At 38.6% G+C, this 16,342-nt stretch overlaps 1 protein-coding gene across 6 annotated transcripts in view; it reads right to left on the minus strand.

Annotated features, from left to right (window-relative positions):
* Positions 1-16,342, minus strand: part of TNIK (TRAF2 and NCK interacting kinase) — a 308,720-nt gene that overhangs the window by 41,528 nt on the left and 250,850 nt on the right. For 5 of the 6 annotated variants that reach the window (XM_060767526.2, XM_060767524.2, XM_060767528.2 and 2 more), the window contains 4 exons: positions 12,267-12,431; positions 9,291-9,530; positions 4,397-4,503; positions 109-272 (listed from right to left, as the gene is read on the minus strand). In XM_060767526.2, coding sequence (XP_060623509.1) covers positions 109-272; positions 4,397-4,503; positions 9,291-9,530; positions 12,267-12,431 — 676 coding nt within the window. The remainder of the gene's footprint in view (positions 1-108; positions 273-4,396; positions 4,504-9,290; positions 9,531-12,266; positions 12,432-16,342) is intronic. The other variant, XM_060767529.2, reaches the window with a different exon arrangement.

Genomic DNA, 16,342 nt, shown 5'->3' on the forward strand with positions numbered 1-16,342 from the left:
ATTTTCAAGGTAGGAACAAAACAACCAACAGCCAAGTTTCAGTGCAATGAGCAGAAGTTTTTGACTTTGCAAAAAGAAAGAACGAAGGGTGGGGGGAGAGTTCCTCACCTCTGGCTCGATTACGTTCACTAGAACCAGCTTGGGACCCAGGTTGTGAGCCTGCTTGCGAACTGGGCTGTGAGCTGGGGGTGCTTGAACTGGAAGAGCTGCCACTGCTTGTCCTCTGTAATGGGTTTTCTATTATGGGCTCAGTTCTCCGTAGGTCAGGGTTACTGGAAAGGAGAAAAAAACGCTCGTCACTCTCTATGTGTTTTTATGGAAGCTGCTTGGTAGTAGGGAGAAACAAATTGGTTGCCATGTCCTTCCCTCAAGCATATCTGTCAGCTTTACACACTTCTGTCCTTCAAATCTATAGATGCTTGGACACTATTTGACCAGGGAATCACATTTCTGACTTGACTGTGTACCTGTGGTGATGGGCTCTCCTTAGATGAAAACTTATGATTTTGTTAATGAAAGGAGTGCCTGAAGCAGCTCTAAACCAACAGCAAGGCCACAGCCTATTTCTTATCAGAAATTCAAAAAGCTTTGGATTGTTTCTCCCACAGTCACCTAGTCAGCATGACCTGTAATGACGGATTCTGGAGTTTATGGTCCACAAATAATTTTTCCAAGTTCTGTTATCTTTGTAAGAGGAGGTCATGGCTTCCCTTTAAGTCAGTCGTTCTCAACCCGTGGATCCCCAGGTGTTTTGGCTTACAACTTCCAGAAATCCCAGTCTGTTTACCAGCTGTTAGGATTTCTGGGAGTTGAAGCCCAAAACATCTGAGAACTCACAGGTTGAGAACCACCGCTCTAAGTGAATGAGTTGCGATGAGCTTTGATCTCATGTCTTTACCCACTTTGTGAACTCTCCATAAACACCATGGGAGTGTTTTCATATTATGGTTAATCAACTGGTTCAATGACCCAAGATGTCTTGGAAGGCAACCTGGAAAATTTCCACAATTTTTGCTATCAAATCCTTGACAACATTTAGGGAGAGATGTATGAATGAATTTGTCTTTAAACGTATGAAAAGTTTGTTAAATACATTACCTTTCTCTTATAATACATAACACAAGTAACAAAAAAAAAAAGCAATAGTGATATAAGTTCTGTGCTTTCCCTCAATTTACTTACACAATTTGATAAAATTAGATTCTAACAAACAATGTCTTATGTACAAATGGTGACTTGTGCGGAGGGAAGGAGGAATATCTTCTTTTCCAGTACCAAAACATATGAAAAACCATGAACTGTACAGCGAGCTCTTGAAATCATCTGGGGTTTGCTTCTAGGGCCCCTATAGATACCAAAATTTGTGGATACTCAAGTACTATTATATAAAATAGTATTCCATTTATAAAATGACAAACGTAAGGTGTATTTTTTGTATTTTTTCAGAGAGCAATATTTACAGGTCATGGATGGTTGAATCCATGGATACAGAATCCATGGATATGGATGGCCAACTATGCCAGTGACTAACAAGCTAATTATTTTATGCCCCAAACATTTTTTCAGCAGCTGAAAATATGACAATGAATTACATCAACTGAGTTCCGATTCCCTGATGTTCGTAGTTTCACATCTCAGCTGTTTCAAGCTGCAAGTAGGCCGATAGCTGACACCTCATTTGCCAGCAATAGAATACCTCTCATTCCAGCTCCCTCCTGATGAGACATATTGCTTTTGCACATATTACATTTTACGCCTTGGCAGCTGCATCAAGCAATAACTGCTGGGTTTAGCTTCAGGTAGCTATAAGCCTACAGGCACTTCCAGATGGGCTGTTTTAACAAGTGTCAGAGGTACTGAAATGCAGGGGACTGTGGCAACTTTCATTCTGATCTGTGGATAATCCAAACAAATTATCAGAAACAAAAGAAGTGGGAAACTACAGCACTAGGAACTTGTGTTTGTTGGCACCTCTTCCTTGATATTTCCTTTATCCCACCACAATTTTCACTTCACCATTGGGAGAAAGCTGCATTTCCTGAATCTAAAGTAGTGGTTCCCAATCTTTGGTCCTCCAGGTGTTTGGACTTCAGCTTCCAGAATTCTAACAGTTGGTAAACTGGATGGGATTGCTGAAAGCTGAAGTCCAAGACACCTGGAGGACCAAAGGTCAAGAACCACTGATCTAAATGATGATGATGGCGGTGATTATGATGACCATCATTGTTTCAGGTTAGCCAGTTCCCAGCACAGTACACCACAATAGAATTGCACAAATACATTTTGCAGTCTTAGGGAAACAGAACTGTTTTATCCATAATACAGTGACCACAATCTGCCAATAGCCAACATTTCCTCCCAAAAAGGAGTCTCATACCCCACTGAAACGCCAAAGTTATCAGAGTCATCAAGCCCAACTTCTAGATATGATTCTCTGAATTACATCAGAGTAAAGCAGAGTTGTTTGGAGAAGCCTGAACAGCACAGGGGCCAAGCAAATTCCCTGCCCATCCTGCTCCATGCACCCTGTCCTTGCCATGAAAGAGGGGAGAATAGAAAACATAGCAGCAGCTTCTCCCTCTCTAGCAGTCATTTCCTTGTTGCTGGCATAACAGAGTGAAACAAATCAGATACTGCTAAAAGTGATTTCTCCAGTTCCTCCACTTCACAATTGCTCGGCTCTAGTATGCATTTAAAACAACAGCTAGGCTCGTCATTAGAGCAGCAAGAGAGCAGAGCTGGAAGAACTACTGCTGCACTCCCTTCCTTCCACATCAGTGAAAGAGAAGACGGAATCAGATGTGTCCATGTGAGAGCATGCATCTGTGTGAGAGAGATGTCAGCTATAAAAAAGGGCTGTAACATCTATTCTTAAAATAAACCAGGCTCTCCTAGAATAGAAGTGGCAGCAGGTGGGGGAAGTACTGGGCAGAGGGAGCACCATTTCTACTCTTCCACAGTTGATTCAAAACAATGTAATGACAATGCAAAACCTTTATTATATACATCATCTACTTGTCACACACAATCAGACCATCTCTCAACCAATTCACAACCCCTGGTTTAAGTCTAACACTGGAACATCAACTTTGTTTTTTTACCATGTTTCCCACTGGGCTCTAGAGATCAAAATCCAAAACAGTTTGTAAATGCATAGAAGACACATCCAGGTACACCTGCTACATACACATATTTGTCACTCTGCTGACTTTTGAGTGTTCAACAGAAGGTGATAATATGGCAGAAGATACTACAGATGCTGTAGCAAATCCTGATTTATACCTTTGCAGATCCCAGTTCTTTCCTTCTGCTGAATGTGCAGATGTTGAGAGGCAGTCTATCACATCCAGTCCTATTCTTTTGCCAAACTTGTACTCACCACATTGCAGAGAGATGTGACATGGGCTGCTGTTGCACTCACCCCCACCCCTTTTTGTATAGCATCTTGGGAAAAATAGTGATGCAATGCAGACTAAAGAGATTTCAAGTTTCTATTCATTTCCTTTTAGAGCCAACAAATTGTATCTTGCTTCTGCCTAAAATAAGAGTAGGCAACTGATAGGAGTTAGGTGGCCCCCAGAACACCGTGAGGAGAGCTGGGTAATACATAACATTTATTATTTTTTATTTTCATTATGAATCTATTGAAAAAGACAGAAACCTGGTTCCTTACATCCTTTTAGGTAAAATTGTTTTTTTGCCATTATATTGAGAAAAGTGGGAGCATGGGACGTATTAAACAAGGGTATTAGTCACTGCCAGCCTGCTTGCAAAGGTCTTAACCAAGCTTTAGTCATTTTCTATTTTATTGATTGTCCCCTCTCCTATAATTAATCAGTCTAACTGCATCACTGTACACAGACAAAGGGGGAGTTTGTCTTAAAGAAGATGAGATTGCACTTAGCTCACCTTTATCTACTCTGACTGGCCATGTCTCTCAAGGGTGTCTGAAGGAAAGTGGTCTTGCCCATCACTTGTCACCTGATCCTTTTCTTTTTAACTGGAGATATCACGTACTGAGTCTTCACTGTATAAAATATGTGCCACTGCCTTCATGCGGCATTAGATCCAATGATTAATTTCAACCCTACTTCCCTGCCTCATAACAGGGAAGATGATGTGGGAGAGATAGAAATGGGAAGGAGATTTTGTTCCTTTATGATGCCCCTTTACCCCAGGAATTCCTTGTTTCCATTATCCTATTGTCCTCTTCCCTCCCTATGTCTAGGATTTTGCAGGTACGAATCAAATAAGGAGTAGCCAAATACAACATTTTATATTCTGAACTTTGCTATATACCATACACTAAACTCCACAGAAAGGATTATTCTGACTTTGCTTGTATTGCTGAATGGAGTAGGAACACTCATTTCTTTCCCCACTTGGCTGACATTACCTTGCTCTTATTGGCTGTGATCCTGGCCGAGGAACTAATGCATTCCCATTCCCAGGAGAGTTTTTCCGAGCTAATGCAGGTGAGATGGACGTAGTTCGTTGAGGCACCTGCAAGAAAAGAAAAATGTGCAAAAAATTGAGGTTGTACTCTTGAAACAGAGTCTAAACCAGCATGTTGGAAAAGGATCATACATTTTGGTATAATTGCTTGACTGGAAATAGTTTCAATTTCCAAAATCCAACAAAGTGGAAGTGACTACCTTGCCCACCTACAGGCAAAGCCTAAGGGTGAGGGAGGAGGGGGTTTGAAGGAGAAGAGACTTGCAATTGATGGGGCTGGTTGACAGGGGTGAAGCAGGTTATTTAAGGCTGCTCTGCCTTTACTGTCCTCTGTTTCAGCAAGAAGTAGGAGGCAGGTTCCTAATGGAGGATTAGGTCTTTTCCTCGTTGCTCCCTCCACTCCCCTTTTCCAGATGATAATAGGGTTCTTATTGTTATGCCTTTGGCTCAGGGATTCATACTACAATTTGGGAAGTTTCTGCCCTCGTCCATTTTGCTGTGACTTTCCCAGCAGCGCATAAGGTTTGAGTGGCTGCACTAAGTGGAGATTGTCTCCTAAGGAAGGCAACCCAGTATCAGGGGAGGTTTGTCCCCCATTTTAGGATAAACTCTTAATAAATTGTTCCCTTGGGTGAGTCCCACTCTCTCAGCTTCAAGTCATGATTGCTGGGCTACAGACAAAGGTTGCAGACAATTCCTTGCTATAAAATAAAGTTTCATAAATTGTTTGGAGGGAGTCACGCTCACAAGGAAGGCACAGGCAATCCTATACATTAATTTAATCCTATAGGCAAATTGTGTCATCACATCCACTCTCCCCTTCTACAATACTTGAGGCCTACATTTTATTGCATACCTCATGTTAGGAATTAAGCTTTGGCCTCACATTAGGCTTTAAACTCTTGCCAATATATTGAGGGCAGCTCTATTTTGTTTCAGGCCTCATGTTAGGTTTTAAGTCTTGACAATATATTTGGAAGTCTCATTTGGTTTCAGCTCTCAGTTCAGGCTTTAGGCCTTAGCCAACATATTTTTTGGGGGGAGGGGGTTAATTTTGTTTCAGGCTTCATTTTTGGGATTGTGCCTTTACCAATCGATTAGGAGGATGCCACTTTGTTTTAGGCCTCAGTTTGTGCTTTAAGCATCTGCCAGTAAATGTGGAGGACTGCAGTGCTCACTCACGAAATCTAGCTTTAGCAAAGACTTGCAGCATGCCACCTGTCAGAAACTGGCAAGCAACAATATAATCTGTGTGCAATTTCTTCAGTACATCATACATCAGGCTGGAACTATTGAAGAAAAATATAAAAGACTGTTTCCCTGAACCAAGAGCAACCAACCTCTTGCCGCTTTATGAAACCCGTTATGATGAGCGAGACAATTCAGTTTTACGTTTTGTTGAACTGTACAGTGTTGTGGTGAGAACACTTGAAAAACTAAAAGAGAGTCCTCTATACAACAGTGAGACTTCTTCCCAAGCTGGACACCTTCTTTTAGCTGTTCTGAATGCTGAATTTGTGGTAATTATACACATCCTAAGAAAGCTTCTGTCATCATCCCTTCAGCTTAGCAAAACATTACAAAGACTAGATATGGACATTTTCTGTTGCCGGCAACATGTTGACAGTCTCTTAGAAACTGCCAGAGAAATGCACACAGAATCTGTGAAAGAATTTCAGGAGATCTTTGACACAGCAAGATCAGTGGTGAAGTCTATAGGTTGAGAAGGTCAAGCCAGACTTGTTAAAGCAACATCCACACAACTTCACCAACACCAATGGGATTTTATAGGCTAATTGTTTACCTCCCATTTCTGGACTTTTTCTGCAGCCAGTTTCAAGAAAGGCTTACAAGGAAGAGAGTAGTAGTTAAGGAACTACAAGTGTTCCTCCCTATTAATTGTAGCCATTTAACATTAAACTTGAAAAAGTGCACAGAACTTTACAACAAATGCCTTCAAAATACTGACACACTGATGGAAGAATTTGCTTGTGATGTAGAAAATGGAGAAATGTATCTTGTCTGTGATAGAGAGGATTTTTTTTCAAATGTGAAGAAACGTCTTTAGACTTCTGCCACATTGCCAGTGTCAACAGCTACAAATGAAAGATCGTTTTCAACACTTAAACATTTCAAAACATACATAAGAAGCACAATGGGGCAAGAAAAACTGACTGGACTTCCACTCTAGATTTCTGTAGTGTATTGAGACAGTTTTCAAGTGTTTCCAACAGGCATTGTGGTATTCTTTTGTAACCACTAAATTGCCAATTAAGAGTCATTTTTAGGTTTTTTGGACTTAAAACTTTGTAGCCAAAATAAAATTTGACTAAGTCTATATAAAAATACAGACTGAATTATGGAATTTAAAGTATTTTGTGTTATGGACCTACTTGCTAAAAATAATGTTACAACCCCGCCCAAATTTTTTTCTGGCTACGGGCCTGCATGAGTATGAACCAAAACACAAGTATCAATAAGCACAAACAGGAACAATGTCCGTAAACAGTGTTAAAAGCTACTCCTGATCCAAGTTCTCTAGATATTATAAAAAATCAATAACATTATGACTAAAGAAGCAGAATATAAAACCAAGACAAAATTAGCAGCAGATAATGAACAGTTAGACTGCACATTATTGCCCACAAGGAAATCTTTTCTGGCTGTTTGATTGGTTGTTTTGTTACCTCCAATGAAATCCTGAAATCTTCAGTCTACAATGCAGAATTTACCCATATTTGATCTGCATATCGAACATAAGAGTTTGGGAAGAATTTTATAATGAAGCAGAGAATTCCAGCTTACTAGCTGATGAATCTTTGGGCTGCCACCATGAATCATTTTATGGCCTGCTTACAAAAACAGTCAATTATAAAGTTCTCTTAACATCAGAGCAAGTTGTTCCCTCACTGCTTTTAAATCTTGTTTAAAAAATTACAGGTGATGTCACAGCACCTAATCAATTAATTATTTTGTTTTCTTTCTTATACTGCCACAATCTGAGACAAACAACTGATTCAACAGGGGATAAACTTCTAACAGTCATGTTATAATTTATCCACAAAGGAAAGGTTATGAACAATGCAATTAGTGTATTAGAAAAGAGTCTTAAGCTGCAATTCTGTACCCACTTACCTGCTCATAAGCCCCATTTAATTCACTAGGGCTTATTTCTGTATGGACACCTATAGGATTGTACTGTTAATTAAAGAGCTACTGCTGTCATGTCATTAAGGCATAAAGCTTTTGGAGCCCTTACAAAACACTCCATCAAGTATTGATCACATCTGGAGGCATGATGTCAACCTGGAAAGCTTACAGGTTTGATCCAGTATGGCAAGCTTTATGTTTCTCATAGTTTTCTTTATGCAAGGGAAAAAATTAAAAGAACTTGAGAGAAAAAGACAAAGACTGATTTATTCTTATTTCAGTAAAAGACTCAGAGGCTTTCTGTGCAGGATAACTGAATTGTGTTTTACAGAGATGTCAGATAATATAGCTAATCCTAGTGGTATAGTGCATTTTTAAGGCTGTCTTCTTGTTTGCTGCTATCATCTGGTGCTCTCTGGTCATAACACTTAGAATTGGGTTTCAAATATCTGTCAAAAGGACAAAAACCTTTACCTATGTGCAATTCTGTCTGTGAAATGTGCTGCTCCACATTTGGAAATTAGGTAGCACTGTGTCCTCTATAACATCCATACATTTGTGGAAAACCATGTCTAATAGTTTATTTTAGGCTGGGTAAAATAGGATGTTTGGTCATTCTATGCACAATATGTGCTATTGAGTATTCCTAGTTTTAACCGTTTTCAGTGAAACATCGCAAGCCCTGAAAGGAAACCCAGACAAAGCTGGGATAATATCTGAGTTTAAGACATTATTCAAATTAGCCAGCTGGCTGGACATAGATGGATCTTTTTGTCTTTTTGTGGTGTTTCATTTAGCTATTTCAAAAAGGCAAAGGTTAACATTTACAGATGCCAGGTGGTGCTTGTGGATTTCACTTAGCCACTTTTGCTGCCATTCCCCAATTGTTCTAGCCAGGCTAACCCACAGCTAAGATGTATTTTACATTTTATATGACAGATTTCTTACTTGTGCCAGGAATCCATGGCCCATAAAGAAAAATACAAAGCTCCTCTCTCCCTTATCAATCCATTAGTGACATCTGCATATGGAGATCTTTCCCTTATGAGTGTGGATGTTCTTTTTTGGGCAGTGCAAAGGTTAGAATTCTCCATCTACATTTCCCAAACTTGGGCCTTCAACTTACTGTAAAGAACCCGAGAAAACTCAGCATGGTCAATCTATACTTTGCAATAAGCAGGTAGGTTTGGAGAAGCATCTGGCTCCATCCTCATAGCCAGATGCAAAATAACATCAGCCCTGTGATGCATTGGGGTTCTCCAAGGGGTCACCTAAGGATTTACAGTAAGTTGGGGATAGGATACACGGCTCAGTGTATGACTAACTTGCATGTGTATATTTATGTAGGATTGAGACCTAGTCAGAACTGTTTGTGCTAACTAGCCATCGCTCATCAGGGTTGCAGGTGACTTTGACATCACCTGCATCTTTTTAATGGAAGATGTCAGGAGATGAACTTGAGACACCTTGCATATTGTGAACTACATTCTCCCAAAGGATCCTGATTCATGTTCCTAAAGAACACTTCAGGATACATGTCAACCCATATATGTATATATTGTGAGAGCCCCTGGTGTAAGGAGAGCCAATACACAGTGTATGGATAAACCCTAAGGTGCCACTGCAGCTGAATTCACCTAATTCCTATTCCAAATTTTTCAAATGAGCAGCGACACAATCTTTACCTTTGGTGGAATGTCTTCCTCCTGTCGTAACCAAGAACTTCGGTCAAACTTTTCGACACGAGTGGGGAGAGGAGGGTTTTCGGAGGTGGGGTCCGAGTTCTGCCTTGGCATCTCAGTGCGGTGAGAGGTCACCGTCAAAGCCTCCTGAAACCCTGCCATTCCCTTGGTAGGTTGTTCATGCAGTGACTGAGAGGCAGGCAAGGAAGGTCCTTGGGATTTCACACTGACCAGATGTGGAATCTAAGCACCAAGTTAAAACAAAATTATCAGTATAAATTGGGAAAAATGTATTTTTTTTAAAAAAAAATATCAAAGGAATAGTTGCAAAGCACTTATTCAAAAATAAATAACTAATTTATTATTTGGGTATTGCACCCTTAATTTTGGGGTTGCTTGTTTTTGTAAAAAATGTCATCCAAAACTATAGAAAGAAGATTCAGAGTTTCAAATATAGAGAAGAATAAGGTCAGGAAATGCCAAAGATGAAATTCCTCAATTAGCCTTAATTCTCTCTCACACTACTTATTCATCGTATAATCTTTAATTATATGATCATGTGAAATGATTTAAGGAAATTATGTATGAAATGTTTGTTCTGTTTTGCAGATTCAGATAGATTCAAAAACAGAGGAGACCTGTTTCACTCAGATGTTTATTTCTTGGTAGTATAACAATGCACTAACTTGGTTTGATATGGAATTTCCTTAGGGATTTGCTTTTTGTTGGAAAGAAAAAAAAGGCAAATAAGACATGGTTGTTTTAAGGAGTTTCATACTTTTGTGAAACGTCAAAAATTGTTAGCACTTGTTGTATATATACTGTAATAAGTAATCAATGTGATAAATCATTTATCTAGACTTTGCAAGTGGTACTCCTCTTTTTTTGGTTGCACTGTGTTGCCAAAAAGGAAAGAAAAAGAAATGATGTGAAATTAAAAAAGAGAAAAAGCTATGGGAAATTATTATGATAATTACTTTTTTAAATATATATATATATATAATGGAACTGATCTTTCAGTTTTAACAACTGTGTCAGTGTCTCAGTGTCATTTGCCTATTTGGACGATTCCACAATCTGCTTTTAGAAATGCATAAGAACGTTACTTAAGCATTATGTGACTCTATAAATATATTATCTTACTGGCAAGGGAGTTTCAGTTCTCTTTCCAGCCTCAATAAGAAATGTGACTTCTGAAAAATTATTTTCAAAATGGATGAGTGTAAATTACACATACCAGACTTGTAAAAAGAAATATGGGACATTTACAGGCTAATGTTTTGTTTCAATTCAATTGGAGGTAAATGTCCCAACAATGACAGAAAGATTGCCATACTGAAGCAGACCAACATTTTTATACAGATCTTTTAACATTTGTGACAAAGAAGCTATCTCCCATTGGGACAGGGGAGTATTTATCACACAGATGAAAGAGGCTTACACCAAACTTTTGTCATTCAGATGGCTATTCAAGGTGACATTTGCTTCTCTTTGACATTATAGTATGAGATCTCTTCTATAAATGAAGAAAGGAAGCAACAGGATGGTCCGCAATGGAACTGGTTTATGAATGAAACCATGAACATGCAAACACTTTTCTTCTGCCTACAAAATCAGCTGCTCAATTGTTACACATTTAATTCAGAATCGGATGGACATTTCGGGGCAGTAAATCCAAGCTTGCCACGAAGTAATTATCTGAGAGGAGAGAGATTTGCAGCCCATTTTGACAAATGTACTAAAAGGATACATTTCCAAAGATGCAAGGCCTTTTTCACACATTATTTAATATACATACTCTGTAAAAATAGTTTTCTTCTCTAATGAAATTTAGATAATTACTGCCAACATGCTGGACCTGTCAGCAACTGATCATTTTTTCAGTCAATGAAGCAGTTTTCATTATTTGAGAACTAGATTATCTCAATTTATCATTCACCCCCACACAGAAGACAAAATGCCACAGCAGTTCACTAATGAAACACATCTTTTATCCAGAGTTGCTTGTGCCTGGTACACTTTGTCCACTCAGGACACAATTAGGAACTTGTCTGAAACTTAGATGCTCCTAATCTCAAAGAAAAGATGGCAACAAATGTACTGTTCATTTGAATGTGCAATCGCCATAACTTTAAGCGATAGATTCTGGTTTTCCCCCTGCAAGATTAATGGCATGTATATTGACTCTCTATGTTATCATGGAGAACTACATGCCCATGAGTTAGATATGACACCATGCCTTTCTCTTCAAACAGACAAACTGTTTCCATTGTCCATGCTTGCCTACTGCTGTTCTGACCACTCACCAACTTCCAATGCTCCTTCTCTTCCCTAAATGAGTGAGGGAAAACCTTGGTTGTTACCTACCAATTCAAAAAATCCCAAGGCATCTTCCAGCCTTTTAAAGGCTAAGAAATCTATTTATTTATTTATTTATTTATTTAGCATGAGCTTTCATAGATCTTCATGGAAGTGCCTTTGCCTCTGTTACTCTTAAACTGAGTGCTTATAGCAGTCTTGATAGCAGTCTTTGATGTCTATTATATATATATTAATCGTGTCAAAACTAAGTGTCATTCAAAACTCCAACCATATTTCTACATTTTATGTGAATAGAGTTCAATTGCAAAGTTGGCGATTAAGTCACTGGTTAGTAGAGGGTCCCTGAGCAAGAGCAGCTAACAAGGGAAGACAGGGAAAGCTGGTGTTTCTCTGTGTGTTTATGAATAGAGGAAGGTAAGAAAATGAGCTCCCTGTGGAATGTAGATCCTGACAGATCTGTGAGGAAATACAGCATTTAACTCAATTCAATGTTATTCATGTGTGAAACTGTATTCAGCTTGTTTGGTATGACCATGTGGGCCAGTTTTTCAGTAGATGAGGCATATTCATACAAGACATTACCTTGAATGAGTACCATCGATCAACTTCTGTTTCATTTGCCAACAAAGAAAATGTGTCTCCTTAAAACCACTATACCTGGGGATCCACTGGTCTGAGCATAGGTGGAGTTCGGGCAGGCTGTACCCCACTAATACTAAAGGACTCTGAACGAGGAGGCAGGTTTGGATCTGATATCCTGTTGGCCACCTTGTGAGGCATTGCAGGAGAACTCTGCCGGTTGAGTCTGGAACGCTCTTCAACCTGAAGCAATAAAAGAGAAAAAAAGATGGTGAACTTTAGCTATCTGCAAACAAACACCTGTAATATTGGACATAACAATTTTATGTAACCTGTATAGCCATTTCCTCAGTTCAAATTTCCAATAAACATTTTTCATGTTTGATTTGACTACCAAGTGAGTTCTTTTGAAAATTAGTACTTCTCCAACCTATCTTCCTTTCCTTTGTTGTTGTCAACTGCTATCAAGGCAACTATGACTTGTGACAATCCCATGAATGAGTGACCTCCAAGTCATCCTGTCATCAACAGACTTGTTCAGATCTTATACATTCAGGGCTGTGACTTCTCTAGTTGAATCTATCCATATGAACTGTGGTCTTCCTCTTTTCCTTCTGCATTCTACCTTATCAAGGATTATTGTCTTTTTTTAATGAGCCATACCTTCCCATGATATGACCAGTTTAGTAATATTGACTTTTTCTGGTTGTATCCCCCCAAATACTCATGTATTTCTGAATATGAAAATTCCTCTGTCCCTATTTTCTAAAGAAGACGATGAAATACAGTATCATTGGCATACAAGTTCCACACACCCTACATTAGTGTCTGTTTTGGCCATAGTGATAAAACATTAATTTTAGAAGACATTTGAAATGTTTTGATACCAATTTAGATCCTCACCACTTAGGCTTTTAAAAATGGCTAGACAGGTTTCACACAGTTTCTTTAATAAAGCAGCTACCCTTCCGCAGGCTCTCTGCCCAAGCAGATTGCTGACATTTATATTGCTCCAAGAGATTGCGAATCATCAGCCAAAATGCATTTTTATGCCATATTGCAACAGCAATGGTTAGGAATTGCTGTCATCTGCAAAATCTGAATCCCATCTTTTAAAAATTGCACAGCTCCAGCCATAGCAAGCACAGCAAGCCCCATGGAAACAGGAGTAGTTGAGAAAGAGGGCATGTGAAGACCAAAAAAAGTCAGACTCATCCCAGGGATTGGCTTCTTTGGCTTATATGATCCCAAAGACAAGGGTACCGCATATGCAGCATTTCGAAACCAACAGACTATCTATCAGATCACAGATACAACATCAGCTTTAGAAAGGCAAATGAAGCAGTAAGAACACATTATCCAAGGGATAATGTTTTTAAGGTTTAGAGAGGTGATTCCCAAACTGTGACCAGAGTGTACTTACTAGAAAACGACAAGTGTGTCAACAAGAATTGAATTAAAGGTCACTATCAATCCAAAACAAAGGAAGCTGGGTGCTGAAATTTTGTGAATTCCTACTCAGGACATGCCTTGTATGACTCAGTTTCTGCTGATCATCCAATTTGACTGATATAATAGGAAGTGTCCCTCTTGAGTCCTGCCATGATTTATTTAGCTCAGTGAGTCTTCTGATAGTAGATGCATGTCTGGAAAAACTGGGTCCTTCTGCATGCAAAGCATATGCTCTGCCAGTGAGCTATGGCCTGCCTCACATGCAGACATGCACCCAAATTATCTGATCTCAGTGGCTGCATGCCCTGAACAGAGACTCACACACAAACAGGAGGGGACAGGCTCTCTTGAGGGCAGGGAAGTTTTCCTCCTAAAGATTACTCCTTCAGATTTGATGCAGAAAAGAAGTGGATCCCAGTTTAGGAAACACCAGGTTAGAGACTGCTGAACCCAAAGACCACCACTTGTATTTTAAGAGGATTCTTACCTCTTCTGACAAAGACTTTCTGACCATAAATGACAAAGGAAATGCTTTACGTGAAATTTCAGAAAGTGATGGGATCTGGCAACAAGATGGCAATGTTTGTGCAAGTAATTAACAGGGCCAGATTCCAGTAATAAAGCATCAAGCCTCGTTAAAAGAGAGTATGTTGAGAACAGAAAGGATGAAAAGTGAGTGAACCATTTCAGAAATACACATGTTTCCAGATCTCAATCAAATGTAAACAATCAGGTCACACCTCTAATTTCAAGAATGTCTGTAACTTTATATGCAAATTAACATCACCATCACCACTAAATTAATATCACCATTACCATCACCAATGGATGCTTACCAAGCTTCTTAATTATGTTGTGCTACAAAGAGGTTTTCAAAATAGTTGAACAAACATAGAAGAACTTTAAGTGATATAACTAGATTTGGATATTATAAGGATCCTTGTTAAACTCCTGAAAGAGAAATACTGAGCAATTCAGAGTCCTTTTGAATCTTTGACTGTCTCCATGATGTTGAGTATTAAATCACAGGTGGGTGGATATAGGAAAAACAAAAACCTGGGAGAAGTTTGGGTAGGATCTTCCACCACTTCCCCTGGAAGAACTTTTACTCTATGCAGAAAACTGAATGATTGCAATTCATTGCCTATCAGAACCAACACAGGAAATTAAATTGTTGGTTCCTTAAAAAAACCAAAGCAACCCAAGTATTATTCATAATATTAGATATGTACATATATAGTCACAACATTTTTATAATACAATACATACTTCAGTAGGTATCTGCAAAGTTTTTATAAATTTTCTTTGATCTTAGGCTAATGTTGTTGTTCACTTCTTGTCTGCAGTCCTCCAAATGTGCATGGGGTAGAAGAAAAGGCTGCCAAAATATTTGGGCATTTCCAGTTTTGTCCTTTGATACCAGAAGAAGTACGCAATGTATTTTGGGACAGAATCCAATAATGGCCCAAACCAATTTTGGCAGCCAGCCCAGGCCAACAAAATTAAAATAACTTTGAGCTGGATGTCATCACCAAACACCCTACTATTTTATTGTTAAGAGAGACTGAGGTGCAAGAGTGCTCTACATAATTTAATCATTAGTAGCTTTCAAAATGACAGTCCTAATGTTAAAAATCTAGATATTCCTTTAGAAGTACCCACCCCGGTAACTTTCAACAAAGTCATTCTAGGCTAGAAAAAGTCACCTAGAACATTTGGGTTGTCCAAACAAGCAATTGTTTTGTATTTCACTTTTAAGAGATACACAATTAACTACATTGGGCTGTCTAACAGCTTCTTTAAAAACCAACTTTGCACTACTTGGACAGTTGGGTTGCAGAAAAAAAGAATAGTATGTGTTTGCATCAAAGATGCATTTTAATAAATGCTGGGATATAGACCAATTGATGGCAATATATCTGCAAGGAATTTCAGAGAACTTGCCTATTTCAAGCCTGGGGCAATCCAAATCGGACTTATTCTCTTTTCTGCCAAAATCAACAGGTAGAATTCACTAGCATCATCCCAACTCTTTTCAAAATATGATGTGCAAGATGCACACATACTATGTTATATCTTTCTCCAATTTAGATTACAACAATACAAGTGAACAGACATTTCAGATTCCTGTTTTGGAGATCCTTCCCACAATGGATAAACTAATATGGTTCAGAGGTTTCAGTTCTATAGATGGAATCGTACCTCTTACCTCAAAAACATAGTTTCCCCTAAACAGCTGGAATTAATTAAACGTTTTGCTATGTAAATGGATTTAAGACCAAGCATTACCCTTCTCTAGGTACTTTTCAAAAGTTTGCCCATGTTGCAATTTAACATTTTTGCAGGCAGGCAACTGAAAATCAAACACACTTTTTGAAGTAACATTCATTTAGCCTTTATTTATACTGTGACTAGCTTCGGTTACAGGTGAGAAAAAGTAGAAATTCCTTTTAATCATAACTATTAACAAATGATTATAATTTTCATACTTTTAGTAATATTATAAAAACCAGTAAAAAATTAAACACATTCAGTCCTTTTGAATTTAAATTTCACCTTGTACTTGAGCATAAATCATTAGTTAATTACGTATCAAGAAACCCACATTCATGGGCTATCGTCTTCTGCAAAGGGCTCTGACCCTTGCACCTAAACTCATCATTCCAGAAAAATTAGCAAGAGAACCATTTTCATTACATTCT

Source organism: Anolis sagrei, chromosome 3, assembly GCF_037176765.1.
Source record: "Anolis sagrei isolate rAnoSag1 chromosome 3, rAnoSag1.mat, whole genome shotgun sequence".
Lineage (NCBI taxonomy): Eukaryota > Metazoa > Chordata > Lepidosauria > Squamata > Dactyloidae > Anolis > Anolis sagrei.